This window comes from Leptonychotes weddellii, chromosome 8 (assembly GCF_054177405.1).
Source record: "Leptonychotes weddellii isolate Sample4059 chromosome 8, ASM5417740v2, whole genome shotgun sequence".
NCBI lineage: Eukaryota > Metazoa > Chordata > Mammalia > Carnivora > Phocidae > Leptonychotes > Leptonychotes weddellii.
This window is the reverse complement of record NC_138376.1, coordinates 74,987,176-75,011,784: the sequence shown is the minus strand read 5'-3', so window position 1 is coordinate 75,011,784 and position 24,609 is coordinate 74,987,176. Positions and strand designations below refer to the sequence as shown.

General features: G+C 34.1%; 1 protein-coding gene across 2 annotated transcripts in view; it reads left to right on the top strand.

Annotated features, from left to right (window-relative positions):
• CCNC (cyclin C) overlaps window positions 1-23,389 on the top strand; it is a 28,170-nt gene extending 4,781 nt beyond the window's left edge. The window contains exons 2-12 of one of the 2 annotated variants that reach the window (XM_006730217.3): window positions 2,556-2,662; window positions 3,532-3,616; window positions 3,781-3,850; window positions 6,961-7,012; window positions 14,383-14,438; window positions 15,561-15,596; window positions 16,279-16,370; window positions 16,989-17,056; window positions 19,228-19,307; window positions 20,585-20,703; window positions 22,157-23,389. In XM_006730217.3, the coding sequence (XP_006730280.1) occupies window positions 2,556-2,662; window positions 3,532-3,616; window positions 3,781-3,850; window positions 6,961-7,012; window positions 14,383-14,438; window positions 15,561-15,596; window positions 16,279-16,370; window positions 16,989-17,056; window positions 19,228-19,307; window positions 20,585-20,703; window positions 22,157-22,211 (820 nt within the window). In that variant the 3' untranslated portion in view covers window positions 22,212-23,389. Of the gene's footprint in view, window positions 1-2,555; window positions 2,663-3,531; window positions 3,617-3,780; window positions 3,851-6,960; window positions 7,013-14,382; window positions 14,439-15,560; window positions 15,597-16,278; window positions 16,371-16,988; window positions 17,057-19,227; window positions 19,308-20,584; window positions 20,704-21,523; window positions 21,986-22,156 lie in introns of those variants that run through there. The other variant, XM_006730218.3, reaches the window with a different exon arrangement.
• Window positions 23,390-24,609: the final 1,220 nt, after the last annotated feature.

Genomic DNA, 24,609 nt, shown 5'->3' with positions numbered 1-24,609 from the left:
GTCTTCCTCAATTTCTTTCGTGAGTATTTTATAGTTTTCTGAGTACAGATCCTTTGCCTCTTTGGTTAGATTTATTCCTAGGTATCTTATGGTTTTGGGTGCAATTGTAAATGGGATCGACTCTTTAATTTCTCTTTCTTCTGTCTTATTGTTGGTGTAGGAATGCCACTGATTTCTGTGCATTGATTTTATATCCTGCCACTTTACTGAATTCCTGTATGAGTTCTAGCAGTTTTGGGGTGGAGTCTTTGGGGTTTTCCACATAAAGTATCATATCATCTGCAAAGAGTGAGAGTTTGACTTCTTCTTTGCCTATTTGGATGCCTTTTATTTCTTTTTGTTGTCTGATTGCTGTGGCTAGGACTTCCAATACTATGTTGAGTAGCAGTGGTGATAGTGGACATCCCTGCCGCGCTCCTGACCTTAGGGGGAAAGCTCTCAGTTTTTCCCCATTGAGAATGATATTTGCTGTAGGTTTTTCATAGATGGCTTTTATGATATTGAGGTATGTACCCTCGATCCCTATACTCTGAAGAGTTTTGATCAAGAAAGGATGCTGTACTTTGTCAAATGTGGAACGCTTTCTTTTAAATGAATGATGGAAAAATATAGTTACAAGTACCAATGGAAAATATGAAATACACAAGAATAAACTAAAGAAATGTGCAGGACCTATAGAAAGAAAATTTTTTAAATTCTGTGGTAGAACATAAAGATTTTAATAAATGGAGTTTGAATTCTAGCATTGTAAAGATAGCATTTCTCTCTATATTGATTTCTAAATTTAATGCAATTGGGACTTGACATAATACTTCTAAAGTTCAAGTCTTAGAATAATAATTGTAATAGAGTATCGAGAAGTTTTTCTAAAGAATAGTAATTAGCAAGGGGAATATTTTCCATACCAGATTTTAATAATTTAATCTTATGTTTTAAAATAACATGGCATAGGAATAAGAAAAATTGAAAGAAAAAAGCCTTAAGTGTATTAGAAAATATAGGTGAATTTTTTTTTTTTTTAATCATTTAGTGTCAGGGAAGGCCTTCCCACTTGTGACCAGCATAAAATCAAAGTAAAATAGGGGTTGGTTTTAATAAGTGATTCATATTTCTGTGTTACAAATAATTAAATATTAAGAGATCATGCTAAACTCAGGAAATGTTTGCAGTTTATTTGACAAATGATTTATTATCCATAGTACACAAATTATATGAGAAGAATCTCTTAATTGTAAAAAAGACCATCCCATTAGAAAAATTGTCATTAAAATTACAGTGTACAAAAGAAGAATTGTATTTTTGGCCAGTAAGGCATGGAAAAATGTTTAACCTCAGAAGTAAACTAAAACACAAAACCCCGGAAACAGTAAGATACTACTTTGCCTTTAAGTTGTAAAGTATTTAAAAGATTGGCAGTAACCCATAGGGGGTTTAAATATTTTAAAACTCTCATGTACTGTTAATAGGAATGGAAATTGGTGTGACGAATGGAGTACAAACTGACAATGTAAAACAAAGTTATCAGCAAAACCAACCAATCACTTCTATTTCTAGGAAATTATTTTAAATATATTATTAACCAAATATGCAAGGGTGAATTACAAAGCTATTCATTAAAGCATTATTTTTAGTAGTGAGAAATTATAAGCTACATGCCTATTAATAGGAATTAACTAAGTAACAATCCATCCATAATGCTGTGAAGCAGTTTAAAGGTATGCTGAATAACAAATTTGTTGACATAGAAAGACTTCCAGAACATAATGAGTGACAAAAGCAAGTTGCAGAATAGTGTTTTGGGTCATTTCAATTTCGTATCTCTGGTTAAAAATAGTAGACTTGACTAGGCAGGCGGAGGAGGCTATTAGTGTAATAAATTCTGAAGCAGATTTTAACATGAGTGGAATCTGTGAAGTAGAGAAATACTGCAGTTACTCATGAACTGAGAAAAGATAATTCAAATCTAAGGTATCATCATTTGATGCCAAATAACTATACCATTATTTTATGTATCACTAGGGAAAAATAAACATGCTGCAGATTAAAAGCTTAAGGCATCACTGATTGTAAGATCTTTCTTGATATCAGAGTCTTAAAACCAATGAAATAACAATATAAGGTAGTGAGAGAGAGAATAAAAAAGAGACAGAAGGGGCGCCTGGGTGGCTCAGTTGGTTAAGCGACTGCCTTGGGCTCAGGTCATGATCCTGGAGTCCCGGGATCGAGTCCCGCATCGGGCTCCCTGCTCAGCAGGGAGTCTGCTTCTCCCTCTGACCCTCCCCTCTCATACTCTATCTCATTCTCTCTCTCAAATAAATAAATAAAATCTTAAAAAAAAAAGAAAATTAGAGTGGAATTTTTTTTCAGGACATATTTACATTCATTAGTGAGATAATTCTCAGAGTTTCAAGAAATGTGAAAAATACTATCTTCCAAGGTTACTTCTTGCACTTTGTATTTCTCAGAATGTTCATAACTTGTTCAGTATTAGTATATTTTTTGTGACTTTGTTAGTTGATTTTCTGTAACGTGTCTTAACATCTTCATTCTTCTAGTTTACAATGGATTTTGGATAAACAAGATCTGTTGAAGGAACGCCAGAAGGACTTAAAGTTTCTCTCAGAAGAAGAGTATTGGAAATTACAGATATTTTTTACAAATGGTAAACTTTAAAAAAAATTGACTGAAATGGTACAGTTGGTTACCTCTGAATTAAAACTTTTGTATAGTAATTTGTTATAAGCTGTTTTAGTCCCTACTTAATATTTTTATTCATGTATTCTTTTTATAACATATTCATTTATCTTTCTAAGTGATCTAAATACAGTCTTTTGTGAATCTTACATTGTAGAGACACTCAAGACAGTTTCAAAGTGTTCATTAATCTCCCTAAGCCTTTATAATGTGTTATTAAACCCAGTTTAAGATTGGCTAAAGCATGTATTTTGAAGATGAATGGATTCTTTGGGCTGGTATCCTATTGATCATTCTTATCTTACAAGTTTGCGTAGATGATTTAGAGTCAAAAGATCCTTGCTCTCCCACATGGTAGCTTTGTTACATGATCTTTCTAACCTTCAGTTCACTCTTCTGCAAACTTACCTCTCTGTTGTTTGGAGAATTCATTATGGCCTTTTTAATAAACTTTATACAGTGGAATTTGTAGTGCGTTTGATTACTGTCTAATATTTTCCTTTTATATTTTTCTAAAGATAATAAAAAAACATTGAAAATACTTAGAAGGTAGAGGAAAATGCCCATCATTCAACCTTCTTAATATAGGAATAGTGTTTGCTATGGGACACTTTCTATTTTTTATTGTTGTTAATGCATACCTATATTTTTTTTAACAGATTTGCAAATCCTAGTCTTAGCCCAGTGTGATCCAAGTAGAGCTTTATAGCATATGTAGGTTTTTCTCTTTGTTAAAAATTAATACAGTCATGATTTAACCACATGAAAGTTATTTTTCAATGTCAATATTATAAAGATACCAGAAGAACATTTAAAACTTTATTATTTTTCTTTTAGTTATTCAAGCATTAGGTGAACATCTTAAATTAAGACAACAAGTTATTGCCACTGCTACAGTCTATTTCAAGAGATTCTATGCCAGGTAGGACTTTAATTTGGGGATTATGTTACACCTATTTGAAACTCTTATGTCATGTTGATGAACCTTAGTATAAATGAATCATGTGTTTGCCATAGCGTTATCTTGGTTTTTTTCCCAGTGTTTTCTATATGAATGACATTTAACTTTGTTTTATCATATTTTAGGTATTCTCTCAAAAGTATAGATCCTGTATTAATGGCTCCTACATGTGTGTTTTTGGCATCCAAAGTAGAGGTATGAAATAGTTTTCTGTTCTTCATTGAAGTATAGTCAATGTACATTGATTAATCTGCCCTAGTTTTCATATTACCTATATAAAAATAATGACAGATGGTGATTTATGCAAAATTTTGAAATTCATACAAAATCAAAGATATACATGTCTTTATACATTCATTTAACAAACACTTATGTAGCATTTACTATATACCAAGTGTTATTCTAAGTTCTTTTACAACTATAACTGACTCATAATATGACTTACAATCCTCATAACAAACAATGGGGTGTATGGTAGTAATATCCTCATTTCATAAAGGAGGAAACTGAGGTACATAGAGATTAAGAAACTTGCCTAAGATCATAGAGCTGGTAAGTGGCAGAGCCTGGGAGTCTGGCTACTAATTCCATGCTTTTAACTGCTTTGTTCTAGGTCCTCTAAGACATTTACTGTTTGGCACTAAGTAGTATTCCATAAGTGCCACAGCTTCGCTACTATAACCTGAGTTATAGTACCTCCTCCTCTGTCCCTCCTTCTCCATATGCATCCTATGTCCTACGGTCTTCCCTCCCTGCTTCCTGATAATGGCTGCCTGCCAGACTGTAGGGAAAGCAAGGATTGAGTGTGGCTCTAGTCAAATAGATTCTGATGAGGGTAGAGAAACTAGGTGAGGGAAAGAGAAGAGAGATGGGAACTTGGAGCTGAGACTAAATCTCTGCTCACATTTTCCTTTTCAGTATTTTTGAGAGAGCGCAGCTAAAATCCAGACAGTAATAGGAGATATTGACTGATGTTCATTATAATATATGCAGTCTCTAAAGTTCTGAACCCTTTTTCTTAGATGTCTTTAGAATCGTAATTGTATTCTTGAAAATTGAATGTAATTTAAACCTAATAGGTTTATATTCCTTTTGGTACTCAATTTTGATTTAGTTTTGTTTTAGTCATTATTTAGGATTATTTAAGACATCTTTCCTAATTACTACCTGAAGTAATGAGAGTTGACCCTATTAGAAATAATATTAAGACAGACTTTCTAGAGGTTTATGGTTTTCTAATTATTTATAAGTGGTAGCTTAAAGGGACAGAACCAGCCCTGTTATTACTAAGTTCTTTAGTGGGAAAAGGAAGTGTTTATAAAAAAGCCATATTATGGGGTGGTTTTTCCAAATATTACCATGTAATTTGATGTATCTGAAGCACAACCAGTATGGAAAATCTAGATAAAATCTTTATAAATTTCTACTCTTAAAGATTAATTTGGGGATTTTAATTTGTTTTGTTTGTTAAATATCTTTTGTTATGTGATGTACTGAGTGAAAGTTTTCACTCTAAGAATTTTGGATAAAGAATTCCTGGATTGGGATGCCTGGCTGGCTCCAGTTGGTAGAGCGTATGCTCTTGATCTCGGGGTCATGAGTTCAAGCCCCACATTGGGTGGAGAGGATACTTAAAAAAAAAAAAGAATTATTCCTGAAAAAAAAATGTATCCCTTTATATTTGGTTATAGCGTTACTGTTTTTAATCATTAACTGTGACCAGATCTTTCTGTGTTTTGTCCAGTTGTGTGGGAATTATACAGAAATGACTTTTAAGATGTCTGAGGCATTTACTTTTTAGTTTCAGTTACTATGGTTTGAGGTTTAAATATAAATATAAATATATATACACACATACATACCTTCCCCATCCCCCAAAACAAGGACATAGGTTGAAGGTATTTATTTATTTATTTATTTATTTATTTATTTATTTATTTATTTATTTATTTTTTAAGATTTTACTTATTTATTTGACAGAGAGAGACACAGCGAGAGAGGGAACACAGGCAGGGGGAGTGGGAGAGGGAGAAGCAGGCTTCCCGCCGAGCAGGCGGCCCGATGCGGGGCTCGATCCCAGGACCCTGGGATCATGACCTGAGCCGAAGGCAGACGCTTAACGACTGAGCCACCCAGGCGCCCCGGTTGAAGGTATTTATATAGATTAGGACTAGGTTTAGTTTCATTTCTTTTGTTGAATAAGGAACCGATTCTTGATTTTTCTGTTTTAAAATGAAGTGAAGGTTTTAGTAATCTTATGAGGTTAATCAAATTAAATGAGACAATATATGTAAGGTGGATCACCTCATAAATTTTAGTTATTTTTACAATGTTGGCATATTAAATTCAAAGAGGAAATGGGAACTGACATTAAGAGTCTTGGGGCACCTGGGTGGCTCAGTCAGTTAAGGGTCGACTGTTGATTTCGGCTCAGGTCATGATGTCCGAGTCAAGGGATGGAGCCCTGCATTGGGTTTCCTGCTCATCACACAGTCTGCTTGAGATTCTGTCCCTCTCCCTCTGCCGCGCCCCTACCCCCATCCCCTCTCGCACTCTCTCTCTCTCAAAAAAGGAAAAAAAAGCTTGCTTTATGGTAAGGCTGAAATTATTTAAAAAAAAAAAAAATCTTATGGGGCACCTGGGTGGCTCAGTCAGTTAAGTGTCTGACTCTTGATCTCAGCTCAGGTCTTGCTCTCAGAGTTGTGAATTCAAGCCCCGTCTTGGGTTCCACACTGGGCATGGGTAGAGCCTACTTCAAAAAAAAAGAAAAAGAAAAGGAAGTTTTATAATATATCATTCTATCATTCTTGTCTTCCTCTTCCAAATAGAATAATAGTTTCTATGGTCTTTTAAATTCTTTTGGTGATACTAAAGTTTATCTTTAGAGATTCAACTGTTTTATTACTAAATAGCATGCAATACCTGTTTATTAGTCCAGGTTCAGTTGAATAGGAAGCATACTTAATATTTTTATTGCCGTTAAGTATAGAATCTAAAAAATCTTTTTGGAAACTAATTGGGGTGTAGAAAACTGGCACTGTTGCTTTAGAGCTTGGTTTCTAATTTGGTATCTCTCAATGATGTTAAATGACAAAATTATTTAAACATTTGTCTTATTGCAGCCATTTTAAGGAAAAGTAATACGTTTAGAGATTTAAATACTTCACGCCTCAAGTAGGTAGAAGATGAAAACCAGACTATAAACATGGGGGGACATAGGAAATGCTTTGCTTTGAATAGACCCAGATACCCTTAGGTTCATTGGGTTACTATGTACCTGATCTCATCTACTTTTATTTCTCTAGGAATTTGGAGTAGTCTCAAATACAAGATTGATTTCTGCTGCTACTTCTGTATGTAAGTGCAAAAAGTATATCCTGCTTTAAGGATGTAATTCTTTAAAAAAGCTCTGTAGGACCTTAATGTTTTTCAGTTTATGAGACCTGTGAAATATTGGTTGGGTTTATTAAATCTCCTGTGGTCACATTTATGGCTAGTGTATTTGGCTAAAAATAAAGTTAAAATACTAAAAACCACTTAGAATATTATGTCCAAGACATTACGTTTAATGCCAAAAATGACTGGTAACTATTGTCCAAAAACTTCAACTCAGTGGCTCTTAAATAGTAAGGGTAAAGAAAAAACTTATTTCCCAGTTTTATTGTATTTTTTTTGCTTCATAATGACTAGCCATTGTGTCATTCTTGTGGGTAAAGTAAACTGTTTCTTTAGTAATTGTGGTGTATGTATTTGATAGGAATAATGTATTTTGCCTCCATATTGAAAAACACAGTGCAAGGAAAAAAATGCTGACGATAGTAGTCAGCCTCAGTTCTGTCTGAGCAACAGCTGTATAACCTTGAGCAAATTCCTTTATCTCTTGGCTTTAGTTCTTTTTCCAAAAAGATGGGGTTTAGCTGCCTTGGAGTCAGGACATTAAAGGAAATAACACTGTAGACTAGTGATTGTAAAATATTGTATACAAGGTATTAACATTATGCTATGCTCCATCTTCATAGGTTAAGCACAAAGCCAGCACCTAACAAAAGATGAAAGATAATGCAGAATTTTTTCTTTTTTTTACTTACCTGATCTTGCACAGAAGAGGCAGAAGGTTTTTGTGTTTTTAGGTTTGTGAACCAGACTAATTTTCATATTTTTGGGTCATTCCCTTTTCTGAGAAGAGTGTAATAATCTAATTCAGTCTTTTCCATGCCATATTTTACTCTTCTAAGAACAGCAGAGTAGTAACCAGTTTTTCCATAGAATTTAATATAGCAGATATATCACATTGATAAGTATTGGATTGCCCTCTGGAAAATTGAATTATTAAAAATTCAAAAACAACTGGAAGGAAATCCACCAGAAGGAAATCCACCAGAATGTTAGCAGTGCTCATCTGTGAGTAGTGGATTCTAGGTGCCTTATTTTCTTCTTATGTTATTTTTTGTTTTCCAAATTTTTTAGAAAGTGTGTATTTTTAAAAATGTAAAATCCTGGGGCACCTGGGTGGCTGAGTCGATTAAACATCCATCTCTTGATTTCAGCCCAGGGTCCTGAGATCAAGGGTCTCAGGGTCCTGAGGTTAAGCCCCGCATCGGGCTCTGTGCTGAGTGTGTAACCTGCTTGAGATTCTCTCTTTCTCTCCTCCTGCCCCTCCCCCTGCTCACATGTGTGTGTGCTCTCTCTCTCTCTCAAAAAAAAAAAAAAAAAGAAAATGTAAAATACCTATTACTAAGGTTTATTTTTCATGCAGAGCCATAAAGGTATATTCATAACAGTATTTGGTTACCAATGAAGAAGAAATTGTTATAGTAGAATATTTTTGTTTATTTCATAAATGTTAATAGTGTATTATATAGGCTTATACAGCTTAGATTTCAAATTTCAGCTCCCTTGCCTTCTATGTGGCAAATCGAGCAAAATACAATCTCTGTGTCTCAGTTTCTCATCTTGCAGATGAGGATTAATAATATTTATGAAGAAGGGTTGTTGTGAGGATCAAATGAGTTAATATCAGTAAAACTCTTAGAACAGTGTCTTGCTCAATGTCTTAGTTTGCTAGGCCTGCCATACAAAGTGATAGAGACTAAGTGGTGTAAACAACAAAATTATTTTCTTACAGTCTGGAAGCTGAAGTCCAAGATTAAGGTGTCAACAAATTAGTTTCTCCGAGGCCTCTCTTCCTGGTTTTCAGAGGGCCACCTTTTTGCTATGTCCTCACATGGTCCTTTCTCTGTGGGTGTGTACCCTTAGTGTTTCTTCCTCTTTTAAGGACACCAGTCCTATAGAATTTGTGCCCCACCCTTATGGCCACATTTAACCATAAGTACCTCTTAATTACCTGTCTCCAAATCAGTCACATTGGGGGTTAGGTCTTCGACATTGGAATTTGGCAGGGGCAGGGGCAGAGAGCATGGTTCAGTCCATAATACTCAGTAAACTTCAGTGCCTACTCATCATCATCAATAACAGCATTGTCCTCACTGGAAACACCATATTGGTTGCAGTGCTGGATACAAAGATAAATACAAGGAATTTAAGGACAAGAACATAAGACATGCATATACAAATATAATACAAAAGAAAAAAATAAGTTGCATAAGAGAATTAGAGAATGCAGTGAATGTTTTGAGTGGTAAAAGGTTATTTGTTAGATGAATCCAGAAAGGCTTAAATTGAATTTGGTAAAGAAAGATAGACTTTGAACCTGGGAAATGTAGGGGAAAGATAGTCTAGGAACATCAAACAGTTTGGTCAAAAATAGAGAAACTAATGAGTTACATTCAGTGAATGGTCAGTAAGGAAATAGCTGGAAAAAGTCCTAGAGGGCCTTCAGTGAAGAATCTGCAGTTTGTTCTGTTGATGATGGTGGTACATTTGAAGGCTTTATTTCTCAACATGATGATAATGCTAGAATTGTGTGTTAGGAAGGTGAGTCTGGCAGAATAATGTAAGGTGAATTGGAGGAGAATGTGAGTTGAGGTAGACAGATTTTCAAGTTTTTCACATGCTACAACATGGATGAACCTGGCTGGCTCAGTCAGAGAGCATATGACTCTTGATCTCAAGGTTCTAAGTTTGATCCCCACACTGGATGTAGAGATTACTTAAAAATGAAATCTTAAAAAAAAAAAACCCATGGATGAACCTTGAGTACATTAAAGTAAGTGAAATAGGCCAGTCAAAAAAGATGAATACTATATGATTCCATTAAATATTATGAATAATTAATAGAGATAGAAAGTAGACTAGAGGCTGTTAGGGGCTGGAGGGAGGGGAAAAATGGGAAATTGTTGAATGAGTATGGAGTTTCAGTTTTGCAAGGTGAAAATTCAGGAGATGGATTGTGGTGATGGTTGCACAATTGTGAATGTACTTAATATCACTGAACTGCATACTTAAAAATGGCTAAAGATGATAAATTCTATATAATGTGTATTTTACCACAATTTAAAAACCACCCAAAAAATCCCTCTGAAATACATATAAAGCTGCAAATCATAGTCAGTGCCGTCACCACAGGGTGCTGTGAGAAATAAAAGCTAACAAGTTTAAAGTAGAAAAATATTATTTGGAAGTTATTGAAGTGACCCAGATGAGTACTAATGAAGGCTTAAAATGATGTTTTGGCTCCCAGCAAGGAGAACAAGCAGGCTAGATTTGCATAATAGAGTCAGCAGGACTTTTGAAAAGCAAGGATTTAAGACAAGTCAAAAATGATTTTTGAGGTGTTTTTGCCTGGGCATTGGGAAGGTGAAGGTGGTACCAGAAAAGGAGAATAAATAGGTTCTGAAAAGAGTTAAATTTAATCTTGGACATTCTAAGTGTAAATGTATCAGTAGAACATCTTAGAAATGTGAGGCCAATGATGGAAATTTGGGACTTGGTAAATTTCAAGAGATAGAGTTGCCTAGTGTCATGTGCTACTTAGAAGATGAGTACCAGAGGAAAAAAAAAAAACAGACCCTTTGGGTTTGTGATCTTTGAGAGAGAATGTCTCTGTCATTGGACATTATGAGATAGGGGTTGAAGCCAGGTTTCAAAGAACTAAGAAGTGAGTAGGTGTGGAGAAAAGGAGACTCTAACTGTATTACAAATACATGAAATAACCTCAGTGAAGGGGGTGAGGGGAAGTGCTGACCTAAGTAACTTTAGGAAGAAGTACAGTCTATAAGACTAAAGCCAAAAGGAACTGCATATAAGCACTATACTCTAGTTGATAGATTTGATACTTAATGTGGGTATAAGTTAATTCCAATACTACTATACTTGTATCTGGAATTGAACAGTTCCAGTAAATATATACATCCATGGTAAATGGATGGCAGATATTGAGAGCCAGGTTTCTCACTGCTGGAATGGGAATATACAAATAAGCAAGGAGGGGAGACCAGAAAGATCCATGTAGCGATCAATTAGAGTTACACATCAGTATGAGCTCATGTTTACCTTACCATAAATATACATAAATATTTATAGGTACATGAATTTGTGTGCGTGTGTGTGTGTGTGTGTAGACTTTGTCAGTTAAGAGGGTCTACAAACAATGACATCGCAGTAACAATGAGTTTTCCTAGTGCCCAGATCTTTGTTTCTCATACCATTCTCCAATAATAAGGAACTGGGCCTCCTTGGAGAAATGACTGGGACAGGAAATATGCAAGACAGACCTGGAGCATAGTGCCAATAAATAAGGAAATGCTGAAAGAAAAAAAAAAGCCAGAAAACAAAACACCTACCTTAATGGGGATATGTCAAAGGGACACATAACCCAACTGAAAGAGCTCTCAATGGCCAAAGCTAAAAGAATTTGTGTAACGGCAACAACAACAAAAAAGTACTATTGGATTATAACCCAAAGTATAAAAAAAATCCCTGAGTCCATACCGATATATATATAAATTATCGAATAAATGGGGGCGAAGAGACAAATCTCTAATACAGAAGAATTTCATATAATTTATGTAGCTAACTACACCCTCAAATAGGGAAAGCATAAATTTCCACTTCTTAAGTATTCATTGTGCATAGTGATTTCCTTCTAATGTGTATATTATGAAAAGGGAAGGGGGAAATAATTTTACAGTAGAGAAACCCAGCAAACACTACCTCAGCCAGGTGATTGAGGTCATTATCAACAGTGATAAATCACTAGTAGTGTGTACCTTTCATGTGATATGATGAAATGGTGCTTCTCTCATCCTTCCTTCCAAAATCCCACAACCCCAGTCTAAACATTAAATAAACATCAGACAAATTCCAGTAGAGGGTCAAGCAACAGAATAATACTTGAAAAAAAATTCAGTACTCTTAAAAACTCAGTCTTCAAAACATGGAAAGTCTGGAAACCTGTCACAGCCAAGTGGAATCTAAAGGAGACATGACAAGTAAATGTGAAGTGGTCTGGATGAGAGCCTGGAACAGAGAAAGGACATTAGGAAAAAACTAAGGAGATCTGAATAAACTATGGACTTTAGTTAATAATAATGTATTTATATTGGTTCATTAATTATAACAATGTACCATACTCATATCAGGTGTTAATAACAAGGGAAACTGGGTGGGGGGTTGTTTTAGTCTGTTCCAGCTGCTCTAACAAAATACCATAGACTGGGTGGCTTAAACAATAGGCATTTATTTCTCACAGTTCTGGAAGCTGGGAAGTCCAAGATCAAACAAAGTGTCTGCCTTGATCAGTTCCATGATTGGCCATCTGTTTCCTGGCAAGCACACAGCCTCCTTCTCATTGTGCTCTCATGTGAGAGAGAGGTTGCTCTTCCTCTTACAAGAACACTGGTCTGTCCTGGGGACCCCACCCTCATGAACCCCCCCAAACCTAACTACCTAAATTTGGAGGAGGCTCCAAATACCATCACACAGGGATTGCGGCTTCAACATATGAATTTGGGGGGAGACAAACATTCAGTCCATTACAAGGAGTATATGGGAACTCTATTATCTTTTCCGTTCTATAAATTTAAAAATGTTCTAAAAAATAGCGTACTTTTAAAAGCAGAGGAATATAATTTGGTAGAGGTTTTATGTGTTTTTGTTTTTAAGAGAAATTTGAGCATTTTAGTAAGTGATGGGACAGAGTTATTGGAGGAGGAATGGTTAAGGGTGCAAAAAGAAGTATGAACTGTCAGTTGAGCAGATGAAAAATACATAAGTGATAGAGGTAGCAGTAGAGAGGAGGGAAGTACTTTCCTCCCAAGTTAGAAAAGGATTAGAAGATAGAAAATCAAAATGCAGAGCAATTTTATCATGGAGTAGGAGAGAGGTTAACAGTATCAGATAAATCTCAGAGAAAGTTAGGTGTCAAGGTCTCAGAGTTAGGGGTGCATATTTGTTTTATGTACGGAGATAATGTTACCTTGTTGATTAGTTACCATTATGTAAGTACCTATTTTACTTGTACACTTTACATCTTGTTCACATCACAAGGATTTGTAAAACTCAGAAACCTTAATATTAGTATGTTTTCAAATAAAGGAGAAAGAAAAGGAAAGCTTACGTATAAATTTCCTAATGTTGGGGCGCCTGGGTGGCTCAGTCGTTAAGCGTCTGCCTTTGGCTCAGGTCATGATCCCAGGGTCCTGGGATCGAGTCTCATGTCGGGGTCCCTGCTCAGCAGGAAGCCTGCTTCTCCCTCTCCCGCTCCCCCTGCTTGTGTTCTTGCTCTCGCTCTCTGTCAAATAAATAAATAAAATCTTAAAAAAAAACTTTTAAAAAAATAAAATAAATTTCCTAATGTCAACTTTAAATGGTTTATGTTTCAAATCTTGGCAGATATTATCTATCTAAATTAGTTGTTAGATTCCTCAGTTTACAAAATAAAACTTTTTGAAAATAAAGTACATAGAGTAAGTGAAAAAAAAAAATTAAATCTCCGTGAGGTCTTAGGCTTTATGCAAATGGAAGGAATCACAGAGCAGATCCTCTAGAACATCACTTGATTTAATGAAATGCTGCATCATAATGACTTGAATACAATTTTCTCAAGTAGTAGTACTTAAAGGTGTACACTCATCATTTTGAAGAGAGAGCGGATTGATAGTTAACAGTTTTTTCATTTGTACTTAGTGACAAGGAAGAATGTAACTGTATGTATGCGTTTGTGTGTGGTATGAAAAAGTCCTAGAGAACTTTGCACATATATTTATGCTTTTATTAAAATACATCTTTTGATAAAGAGGTACCTATTTATTATAGAAAGTACAGATAAGTAAAAATCCTTAAATCTCAGATGACCACTATTAACATTCTTTGGTTGTATTATCTTTTCAATTTTCATATATATATTTAGAAATATATACGTATATATTTGAGTACATGCACAACTTGTATTCCTTCTAAGCTAAATTACTGAGAAATAAAACCAATATCATTCTAGAGCTGGAAAGATTATTTAGAGATGAAAAAAATCCAGGTGATTTTTTTTTTCCCCAACCCCTTGATTTTTTTAAGCAGGAGAACCCTTTTTTAATACATTAAGTATATAATTAAAGCTCTCTAATTGTAATATAGATGGGGCCTAGGACTTCCTGCCACTTAGTTCTTTCCCTTGCCTGAAAACAAAAAAATCTGGGTCCCTAAGCATCTCTAAGAGCTCTTACTAAAAGTGATTTAGCCCTTCCTCTAGTATTCTACACTGTGTTAAAGAAATTTTGGTTTAATTTACTTTTTCACTTTCTTAGTTTAAGTCATTTTTTTGTTTTCTGCAGTAAAAACTAGATTTTCATATGCCTTTCCAAAGGAATTTCCTTATAGGATGAACCATGTAAGTATATTGTATAAAATAAAACTACTTGTCAAAGCTGTATATAAACTAGTTTGTTCCATTTTATGTTAGAATAAACTGAATAGTTTCCTATAAATGGTACTTTCAAATACTGAATACAAGAATATAAACTTTAATTCTAAATTAAAGCTAAATTGCTTCTACCTTTAAAAAAAAAAAGGACTTAATAGCAATGGTTATCAACCCTGGGTGCCCATTAAATCACTTTGGGAACTTTTTAATAATGCTGATATCGGGGCCTCTCCAGACCAACTAAAACAGAATTTTTAGGCTTGAGGCCTGGGGACTGGTATTTTCTAAAAGCTCCCAGGTGATACTAGTGTATAGCCAGGGCTGAAACTACTGTAATGGAACAGTATGAAAACCATATTTGAAACTTCACATTAATTTAGAAGGTGAGTTTCTATTAACATTTTTAATAGGCATGTCCTTTTTCTACCTTGTGAGGGATTTCATCATCCTGTATAAATTGTATATTTTTGTTTCATTTTCAGTATTCTTTCCTTTTATTGATTTGTAATACAATAAGAGTAACACATAGGGCGCCTGGGTGGCTCAGTTGGTTAAGCGACTGCCTTCAGCTCAGGTCATGATCCCAGGGTCCTGGGATCGAGTCCCGCGTCGGGCTCCCTGCTCTGCGGGGAGCCTGCTTCTCCCTCTCCCACTCCCCTTGCTTGTGTTCCCTCTCTCGCTGTGTCTCTCTCTGTCAAATAAATAAATAAAATCTTTAAAAAAAAAAAAAGAGTAACACATAAGTGGAGATAATTGCATTTTTGCATTTGTTGAGTAGAAAGTGTATTAGAAAATCTGAAGTTTACACAGGATATTTTAAATTAAAAAAGTAAGAATTCTTATATGAGGCTGACTTTTCTATAAGGATTAAATTCCTTTATAGTCATAATTACATGTGTTGTATAATAGTAAAAAAGTAATTTTTATTGCACATGTTCATTGATAAACTACTATATATATTTTCTTGATTCAAAAAAATTTTAGTAAAAATTTGTGATACATTACTATGATGTATAAATTGTTATGTTAGACTGAGTAGACTCATCTAATTTGTTTCACATTGACATTTATAATCTTTTTTTTAAACAGATATTAGAATGTGAATTCTATCTTTTAGAACTAATGGTAAGTATATTACTTCCTTGTGATTAATAGAGTAAAATTTATTTTCAAATTTAGTGAAGTCAGAAATTCTTTAAAGAAATGATCTGTAGGGAGGTGCATTTTAAAACCATCCAAATGATACATGATGGTGAAATCAGAGTACCTACTAGCATCATCATCACCTATATCCTCTGAGAAGCCTGTAAAATAATTTGTATATCCCACTTAGGATGGGAAAATTTTTCTGTTCTATAGTAACTATAATAAAAGGATTACAAGCAAACCAGTCAGGACATGAAGCCACTGTAAATTATTTGCACAATTTGTGTATGTGTGTGGTGTTATTTAAAGATAGATTATGTCTTTGGCAGAATTCTGCTCCTCCAGTTGGGAATTACGGATTTATAGGCTAATAAGAGGTTTCAGTGTGTTGCAGATGTGACACTTTGAGTCTCTAAGGGAATGGATGCTGACTGACTGCCTACCGATTTACCAAGGTATATTCCAGAGAGAGCACTGCCTTCACTATTATAGTAGAGTTTAGGGCTGCCATACTGCTTGCTTAAGAGAATAAAAGGGAAGCAAGCATGAGTTAGAGAAATACATTTTGAAATACACAATTACAAATCAGTTGGGTAATGATAAGTTTTTGTGTTGTAATAAATCTGTTTTTATACATACACATTTTTTAAACTGTTTCTAGGATTGTTGCTTGATAGTGTATCATCCTTATAGACCTTTGCTCCAGTATGTGCAGGACATGGGCCAAGAAGACATGTTGCTTCCCCTTGCATGGTAATTAGAACAGCAGTTATTCATAGTGTAACATGTTATTAGCTAGGAAGGTTGACAACTGAATATGAAGTTTAATATTTTTAAAGTAATTAAACTAGTGCCCCAAGATATTGTATGTTGAGTGAAATATTTGCTTGTTGAATTTTAACTATATTTATAAATGCTAAATTGATAAGGATCTTTATTTGATTAATATTTCCATTAGAATTTGATTCTTACCAAAAAAACAGACTGTTTACATAAAAATTAAAACAGATTATCTTTCAAATAGAATACTTTTTATTGGTATTCAATATACATATTAATTTATTGTATAATTTCTGGTTTCTTCTGATTTTCTAATTTTTGAAAAATTGGAAAAATCCTTATTGTAATTTACTGTAGGGTTTTAAGTTTTAAAATCTGTTTAGCTATATTTTTATCTATTAAAATGTGCTTATTCATTGTCATTTTCATGTATCCATCTTTTTCCCTTGATGTTTTCACCTTTATATTTATGCTTCAGTAATACAAAAGAAATATTTACAAAGATGGGAAATCTGACCCTCTCTGGGGGGAAATGTACAATCATACAAGGTAGTTCTGATTTCAGTAATAATATGATTTATATTTCTATAGGAGGATAGTGAATGATACCTACAGAACGGATCTTTGCCTACTGTATCCTCCTTTCATGATAGCTTTAGGTATGTAAGCATGGTATGCCTTTACTAGTTGAATTGTTATAAGTTTATTTAGGTCATCCCAAAAGAAATTTCACCCTATTATGCTTTAGATTCTTATCATGAAGTAATAGACTAATCCTTGCATGTGAACTTGTAATAATATGAAATGCAACTTTCAGAAGTCAGAGTTATTGTCCCTCTCACCCCCTTCTTTTGTTAAGTTTTCGCGTGTTGTTTTTTCTAAGTCACTTAAAATAATTTTGACCAGTGTTTGAATAGAACGTTTTTGTTTAGAAGGAAAAGTTCAGAATTAAGCCTGCTAATATTACTTGTAAATTATATAGAATAACTGGGCCTTTTATTCCCTGAGCCCAGTTAAGTGCTCAGAGGTTCAGTAAAGGAGCCTCTGTAGTCAGTGCCTTGCTGGAGGGAGAAGTTAGCTACCATTTTATTTATCTGTGGAAGGTAGCGTAATGGGTTAGAACACAGTCTTTGGAATCAGATAGTCCTAGGTTTAAACTTTGATTTCTTTATAATTGTGGGGAAAGTATTTAACCTTTCTGAGTTTGTTTCCTTAATTGTAAAATGTTGGGGATACTAACTCCATACACAATTGTTGCAGATATTAAATGAGATATCTTATAGAACACCAGTAATGCCTGTCATATATTAAGCACTTATTAGTTTCTTTTCCCTTTCTTTTTCCTATTGAGTTCCATGATTCTGTCCTCTTGATTTTCCCCCTATTCTTTTACTACCCAATTTCTGGATAAAATACACAACTTCTTTTAACCTGTACATATCATTCTCTGCTCCCATTCTCACCTTTTTTTTTTTAAGACTTGTCTTAGATACCACCTCTTTAGTGACACCCTTCCCATCCCCAAACTTCCTACATCACCTCAGTCCAGGTTTAGGATGTCTTCTCTGTTTCTAATTTACTCTGTGTATGCCCTGTTATGGCATATTCCACTGTACTTTAATTACCTGTTACTATAATTTCAGTTATTTCGCCTCTCGTCCCTTCAGGGCCTACACCCTACTTTACAGCTTCATTTGACTTGGGTCAACCAGTATGTCAGTTCACATTTGAGTCACTGTTTGCCTAGAATGTCATCCTTCGCAAAATCACTTGGGTAACTAAACCAGGGAAAATAACTCTTAAGAAGCTGGTGTGGGCTCAAGGTAGCCAAGCTGCTGGTAGAAATTATATTAGGCAAAATTATGATGGAGATTGTTGTCTTTGAGTTCTTTTACTGTCTTTGTTAGTTTATATTGTGTGTAATGTGTATATAGTGGAGAAACATGGATTTGAATTGTGCAGGTCTAGCTATACACAGGTTTTTTATAATACTGTAAATGTATCTTCTCTTCCTTATGCTTGTCTTAATATTTTTTCTCTAGCTTACTTTATTGTAAGAATACAGTATATAGTACATACACAAAATTTGTGTTAATCAACTATTTATCAGTCAGGCTTCCAGTCAAAAGTAGGTTATTAATAGTTAAGTTTTGGGGGAGTCAAGTTACCCACAGATTTTTTTAACTGCAGAGGGGGTTGGTGCCCCTAAGACTAATGTTGTTCAGAGATCAACTGTAATTATATTGTATATAGTGCGTTATTTTTTTTTCTAAGCTCCATTTGATTATAACACTGAATTCGGTGCTGGGATGCCCAGTGTTCACCTGACTTCATCATGGGCTAAAAAACTTAAAACAGAGGCAACACACTGCTTTTAATTGAAATATCAAAATATAATTAATTGTTGAAATTTATTAGCATATTATTGGCCTGTGTGTGTGTGTGTGTGTGTGTGTGTCAAACTGACTTCTGGGTGAATTTTGACCACTCCTTTGTGCCACTGTTGAGGATCATTTCCCTGCTCTAGTTTCCTCATTGGATTTTTTCCTAACATGCCTTGACTCTCAGAGCAACTAATACCATCCTTAGTATACAGTGAGGAGCAGGAGATGTCTAGAACCTTAAGATAGTCTAGTAATTTTTGTGTCTGTATTATATTAAGTTGATGGAATGGTTATTGGTAACTGTTAGATGAATCTATGTAATTTTTAAAAAGAATATTAGAAAATGTACATGAAAATTTTAAGTGAAAATCTTATCTTTAGTTTTAAGTCCCTACATTTCACACTTGCAGTTAAACATGGGCCTTTTTCTCTTGTTTTCTTTCCAGCTTGTCTACATGTAGCCTGTGTTGTACAGCAGAAAGATGCCAGACAGTGGTTTGCTGAGCTTTCTGTGGATATGGAGAAGGTATTCTTTTTTTTTTTTTTTTAAAGATTTTATTTATTTATTTGAGAGAGAGCACATGAGAGGGGAGGGTCAGAAGGCGAAGCAGACTCCCCGCTGAGCAGGGAGCCTGATGCGGGACTCGATCCTGGGACTCCAGGATCATGACCTGAGCCAAAGGCAGTTGATTAAGCGTCTGACTCTTGATTTTGGCTCTGGTCATGATCTCAGGGTTGTGAGATTGAGCCCCATGTTGGGCTCTGCACTGAGTGTGGAGCCTGCTTAAGATTCTCTCTCTCCCTCTTGCCCTTACCCTGCTTGCACTCTGTTTCTCTCTAAAACAAAAATTTAAAAATTTAAAAAATATATTAAGAAAATAAAACTCCCTTAGGTGAATATAAACTTGAACATTTTAAAGTTAATATGATGTTTACTTAACATGAGTCTAAAATCCTATGATGTCCACAAGGCTAAGAAGATTTTTGGTAAAAAAAAAAATATTAAGAAACATGTTTGGTGAGAAGAGTTAATGTTGACTATTTAGGTTATATTTCTCTTTTGGGTTTAGGCTTAAACAGAATGGTAAACTTTTGGTTTGCTGAGTTGCAAAGCTGCGTCTAATTTCCAGGATTATTTTAAAACCTACCTAGAGACCATTACATACTACTATAAACTTTTGTAACACAGCCTGTCTCCTGACAAAAGGCTTTTGCCCTTTTTTTTTTTTTTTTACCTTTTCTGCTGAAGTGTTTATAGTATTAGAATCAATCCAATGTGAGGTCTACTCAGATGAGAAGGAGGGCTGATTTGGAAACTGGATATGACAGATGTATAGCTGCCAGGTTTTGAACACCTTAACTCATGTGTAGAGTAGTCAACAGAGAAACAAAACAATGTCTTTCATGCACCACCTCCCATTAAATTGTTTGAAACAGTTGGTATTAGAGGAGTGTACTCTGTAGTGGCCTACTCCTTCATGATTTAGACCTCTCTCCCCAGTACCTCACTGTTTTGTTTTGGTTTAGGATATTAGCAGATAGAAGGAAACCAACTGCAGAGATAGATAAGGATGGATAAAGTATACATGTTAAAAGATGAGAGGGTAGAAGGAGAAGCCTACAGAGCAGTGTGGTAAAAATACTGCTTTCAAGTTTATCAAGATTATCTAATATAACCTGAATACTTAAGGACAGAGACTCTATCTTTACACTGTTTTCTGAGGATGTGTGTGATGTGTGTTCTTTATATACTAAATGTTGCTTGGTATTGCCACTGAGAACTTTTCAAATATTTACTTCTAGATTTTGGAAATAATCAGGGTTATTTTAAAACTATATGAGCAGTGGAAGAATTTTGATGAGAGAAAAGAGATGGCAACTATTCTTAGTAAGATGCCAAAACCAAAACCTCCTCCAAACAGGTACTTTGTAGACTTTAATTATTGAATTCATTTAATTATATATTTCATATACATTATCATATTTTTCCATAAATTGTGTTGTATTGTTTTCATGAAATTTCTTCCAAAACTTCATGATTTACGTAATTTTAAAATTTGACTTGGTAGATTGACAGTGTCTCATTTTAAAAAATACATTAATCTGACTATCTGTTAACTTTTCCTAATGCAGTGGCAGGTCTCTTACAGGTATCCCTCAACATATGGCTATATACTGTACATAAATTTAAACAGAACAGAATTAGGCTAGTTCATCTGAAATTCAGGGATAAAGAATTCTGTAGTATCCCATGTCAGTTTGACTCTCTGTGACCTCCCCCCTAACACCCACACTACTGGCTTTTATCCTCTTTTATAAATTTCAGTAGCAGTTTTCAAAAACTTAGGTGATTGATCTGATATTGTAAAGATAAATAATTTTGGCTTTTGAGCGACCTAAAGATCCATGGCACATAGTAACATAATTTTGCTAACTGTGAATCACTTGTGCTAAGAGGGTTTTCTTTGGTTGTTTTTTACAGGATCTTTTCATTTAGTTTAGTGGTTCTCAGCTCACACTGTGTATCAGATCATTTAGAGTAGGAAAAAAGGTCAGAAGGAAAATAAAAAAATGCTACCCATCTTAATGATCAAGAAAAATAATTAAATTATATAATATTAAGATAGATTTGTAGATCTGGTAAGTTAATGTTACCGTTTGGAAAAAATTAATACTTGATTTATACAAGGAGCTGTTTAAGGCAGTCATTCAAACAGCTACCTTTGGATGCATTTTTTGCAGAAATTCCCTGAGTGATTCTCCACTAGTGGCAGGGCCTGAAGCTGCAAGATGATGATGGACAAGATAAGACAATAATCCTATTGCCACAGTTACTGGTATTTTCAGTTTTAGTTATTTTTATTTTAAGTATTCAGCATTTTCCAGGAAATTGCCATTTTTCTTTCTGATTTATAAAAGTTTGCTGTATTTACATGTGATTTTATTATGCATTTGGACAATAATTTTTTGGGAAGAACACTTCTTGATTTTCATATTTAGCAGGAATAAAATTTTATATGTAAGATTTAATTTTACAGGAAATTTGTGCAGAAGCTCTAATCTCTATGTTGAGTGATACCTGTAATGACAATGAAATCCCATACCCTTATTTAAATTTTTTGAGTGTATATGGACACTAACTACCAGAATGCTTGTTATGTGTGAGAGCACCAAGTTACATAAGAATAAAAATATAAAACCAAATGTTAGTCTTCGGTATTTTAATTTTCCACATCTTGTCTTACAGTCAGGAATGCGTTTGTTTTGTAGAGTTGTACCACAGAGTAACTAACTTTAAAAATTAGTTGGCTTATTGGAGTATTGAAAATGAGTCTTTTAATTGGTATAAAATCTCTTTCTTCCCCACTTGAACAGTGAAGGAGAGCAGGGTCCAAATGGAAGTCAGAACTCTAGCTACAGCCAATCTTAAAACATTCTGAAGAATTCCATAGTGGACCAGTTGGAAATAAACCATTGGACAGATTTCAGTTATGTCTTCAATGGAACACAAATGAAAATGAATAGCTTGTTTCTGTCAAGCATATTGGGAAGTGATTTTATTTTTGCAAAATAAGTTTTCCTTACGTAATTTGATTCTAGTACATAATTGATTAAAATCTCTTGATTATAAAAGCATGGAAAGGTTCTGAGGGGACCTACAGACAGACTTACATAGACATTTCAAAATTAATAGCTTTTGATTAGTATAATTTTTCTTAATTTGGATAATAGAAATTGTAGCTTTTTATTAAGCCAGGAAACATGAAGCATAATTTGTTTAAAATTCTCTTTGGTCATTGAAGGACCAAAAAGGGACATAAAAAGTCAAATATATGAGGGTTTTTTTCCCTCCTTAAGTTAAACTTTAAAACTGTATTTAAGGAATCAAATCTTACAAAATCCTGGGAGATTTTGGTAATGATGTTGATAATTTCAGGGAAATTAATCAAGTACCTATTGATTTAAAAGTGTATTTTATTCAATAGTTTTAGTATCTTGCCATGGAAGATACTAGCCCAGCCTAGCAGGAAAGTGCAATATGTATAGCATACTTTGACATTTTAAAAGTTATATTAATTCCATAACCGTTTTGAAATGCTGGGCAAACTTTAAAAAAATCCTACATGATGTTATTTGTATTTGATTCACAGTTAATCAGGCATTTTGAAAACTAATTGGATAAAACACCATAATATGGTTAAAATTTGGTGACATTTTAATGTTAATTTTTACTCTACTGTGAAAAGTTTTTTATATGACATACACACCCTAGTTTATTTTTGTGTCTTAGTGTGGATTTACAAATTTACTACAGGTATCCTGAGCCAGGAACACAATCAGGTTTCAGGCCAGTTTGATACTGGCCATTCTTAATTCTCACGAGTGTAGGACTTCGGACTAAATGTTATGTCAGTGGGACTGTGCTGTCTGTGGAACTTAATCATTTTCTTCAGATTTGAAGGAGAGTGATAAAATTTGGAGTCATAGGATATTGATGTACAATTTAAGGATTCAATTTTTTAATAAATTGTGAACAATGGCTTATTAAATTAAATGTTGACGTCCTAGTATAAAACTGCAAGAATAAAAAGTAAAGTTCTCCAGCTATATTGACTAGTGTCTTGAATTTATCTCTTTGAATCTGTCTTCTGTTTTCTGAGAGTCCTTCTTCCTTTAGATCAGTATTAAAGTCTTCTATAGTTTGTCAAGTGGGTAATTTCAAATGGCTTATAAACACACTCTAGAGTTCTGTTTCCTAATGGAGAGGATTAGACAAGTTGGAAAGGAAGATTATGTGTAAAGTCAGTATCAGTGATAAATATAGGTCTCGTAGGCTTATAGGGCAGGATAAGAAATGAGGAACAAAGCTCTCCTCGGGTCTAAAAGAATTAAGGTTGGGTTTGGGTTGGAAGAGCAGACTGATTATATATCACAGTCATTGACTTGACCCTAATTTTTCATTTATTTTAAAATTTTTATTTTGAAAATGATGTTTTCAACCTTTTGTTATAGAAAATTTAAAACAACAGATACAAGAGTAAATAAACTAGTGTAACGAATCCCCGTGTGTCATTACCCAGTTTCAACAATGATCATTTTATGACCAATTTCATTTTATCTAAACTCACATCTACTTCCCATATAATATGCATATTATTTTGAAGCAAATCCAAGATACCATATTTCATCTATAATTATTTCAGTATGTATTCCTAAAGATGATGGCTCTTAAAAAACTAAGTTTTATACCTAAAAAATGAGTCAAAGTAATGCACTATCAAATATTCATTGCCCAAATTTTCAGTTATAAATATCATGACAAGTTAAATCTAGTGAGATCTAAATAAGGATAAATTATTGCAATTAATTGACAAATCTTTATATCTTTTTAAATTCATGGATTCCTCCTCCATCTTATTTTTTAAATTTCCCCTTTTGACTTGATTATCTACTAAGAGTATCCCACCATATGGATCTTGCTAATTGTATCCTTGAAGTGCCATTTAGCATGTTCCTTTTTCTGTATTTTCTATAAATTGGTCATTGAATCTAAAGGCTTGATCAAGTTCAGATTCAAAAAAAATTTTTTTTGGAGCAGGTAGGTTATTATATAAGGTGTCTTCCATCAGAGGGCATATCATAGCTGGTTGTCTCTTTCTGTGATTTATCAGCCATTGATGACGTGTATTGTTTTTAAAAAATCAAACACTGCTGTAGGTTGCACTGTCCAATGTGATAGCCACTAGCTACATGTGGCTATTGAACACTGAAAATGTGGCTAGTTAGAACTGAGAGGTGCTGTAAATGTAAAAATACATGTTAGATTT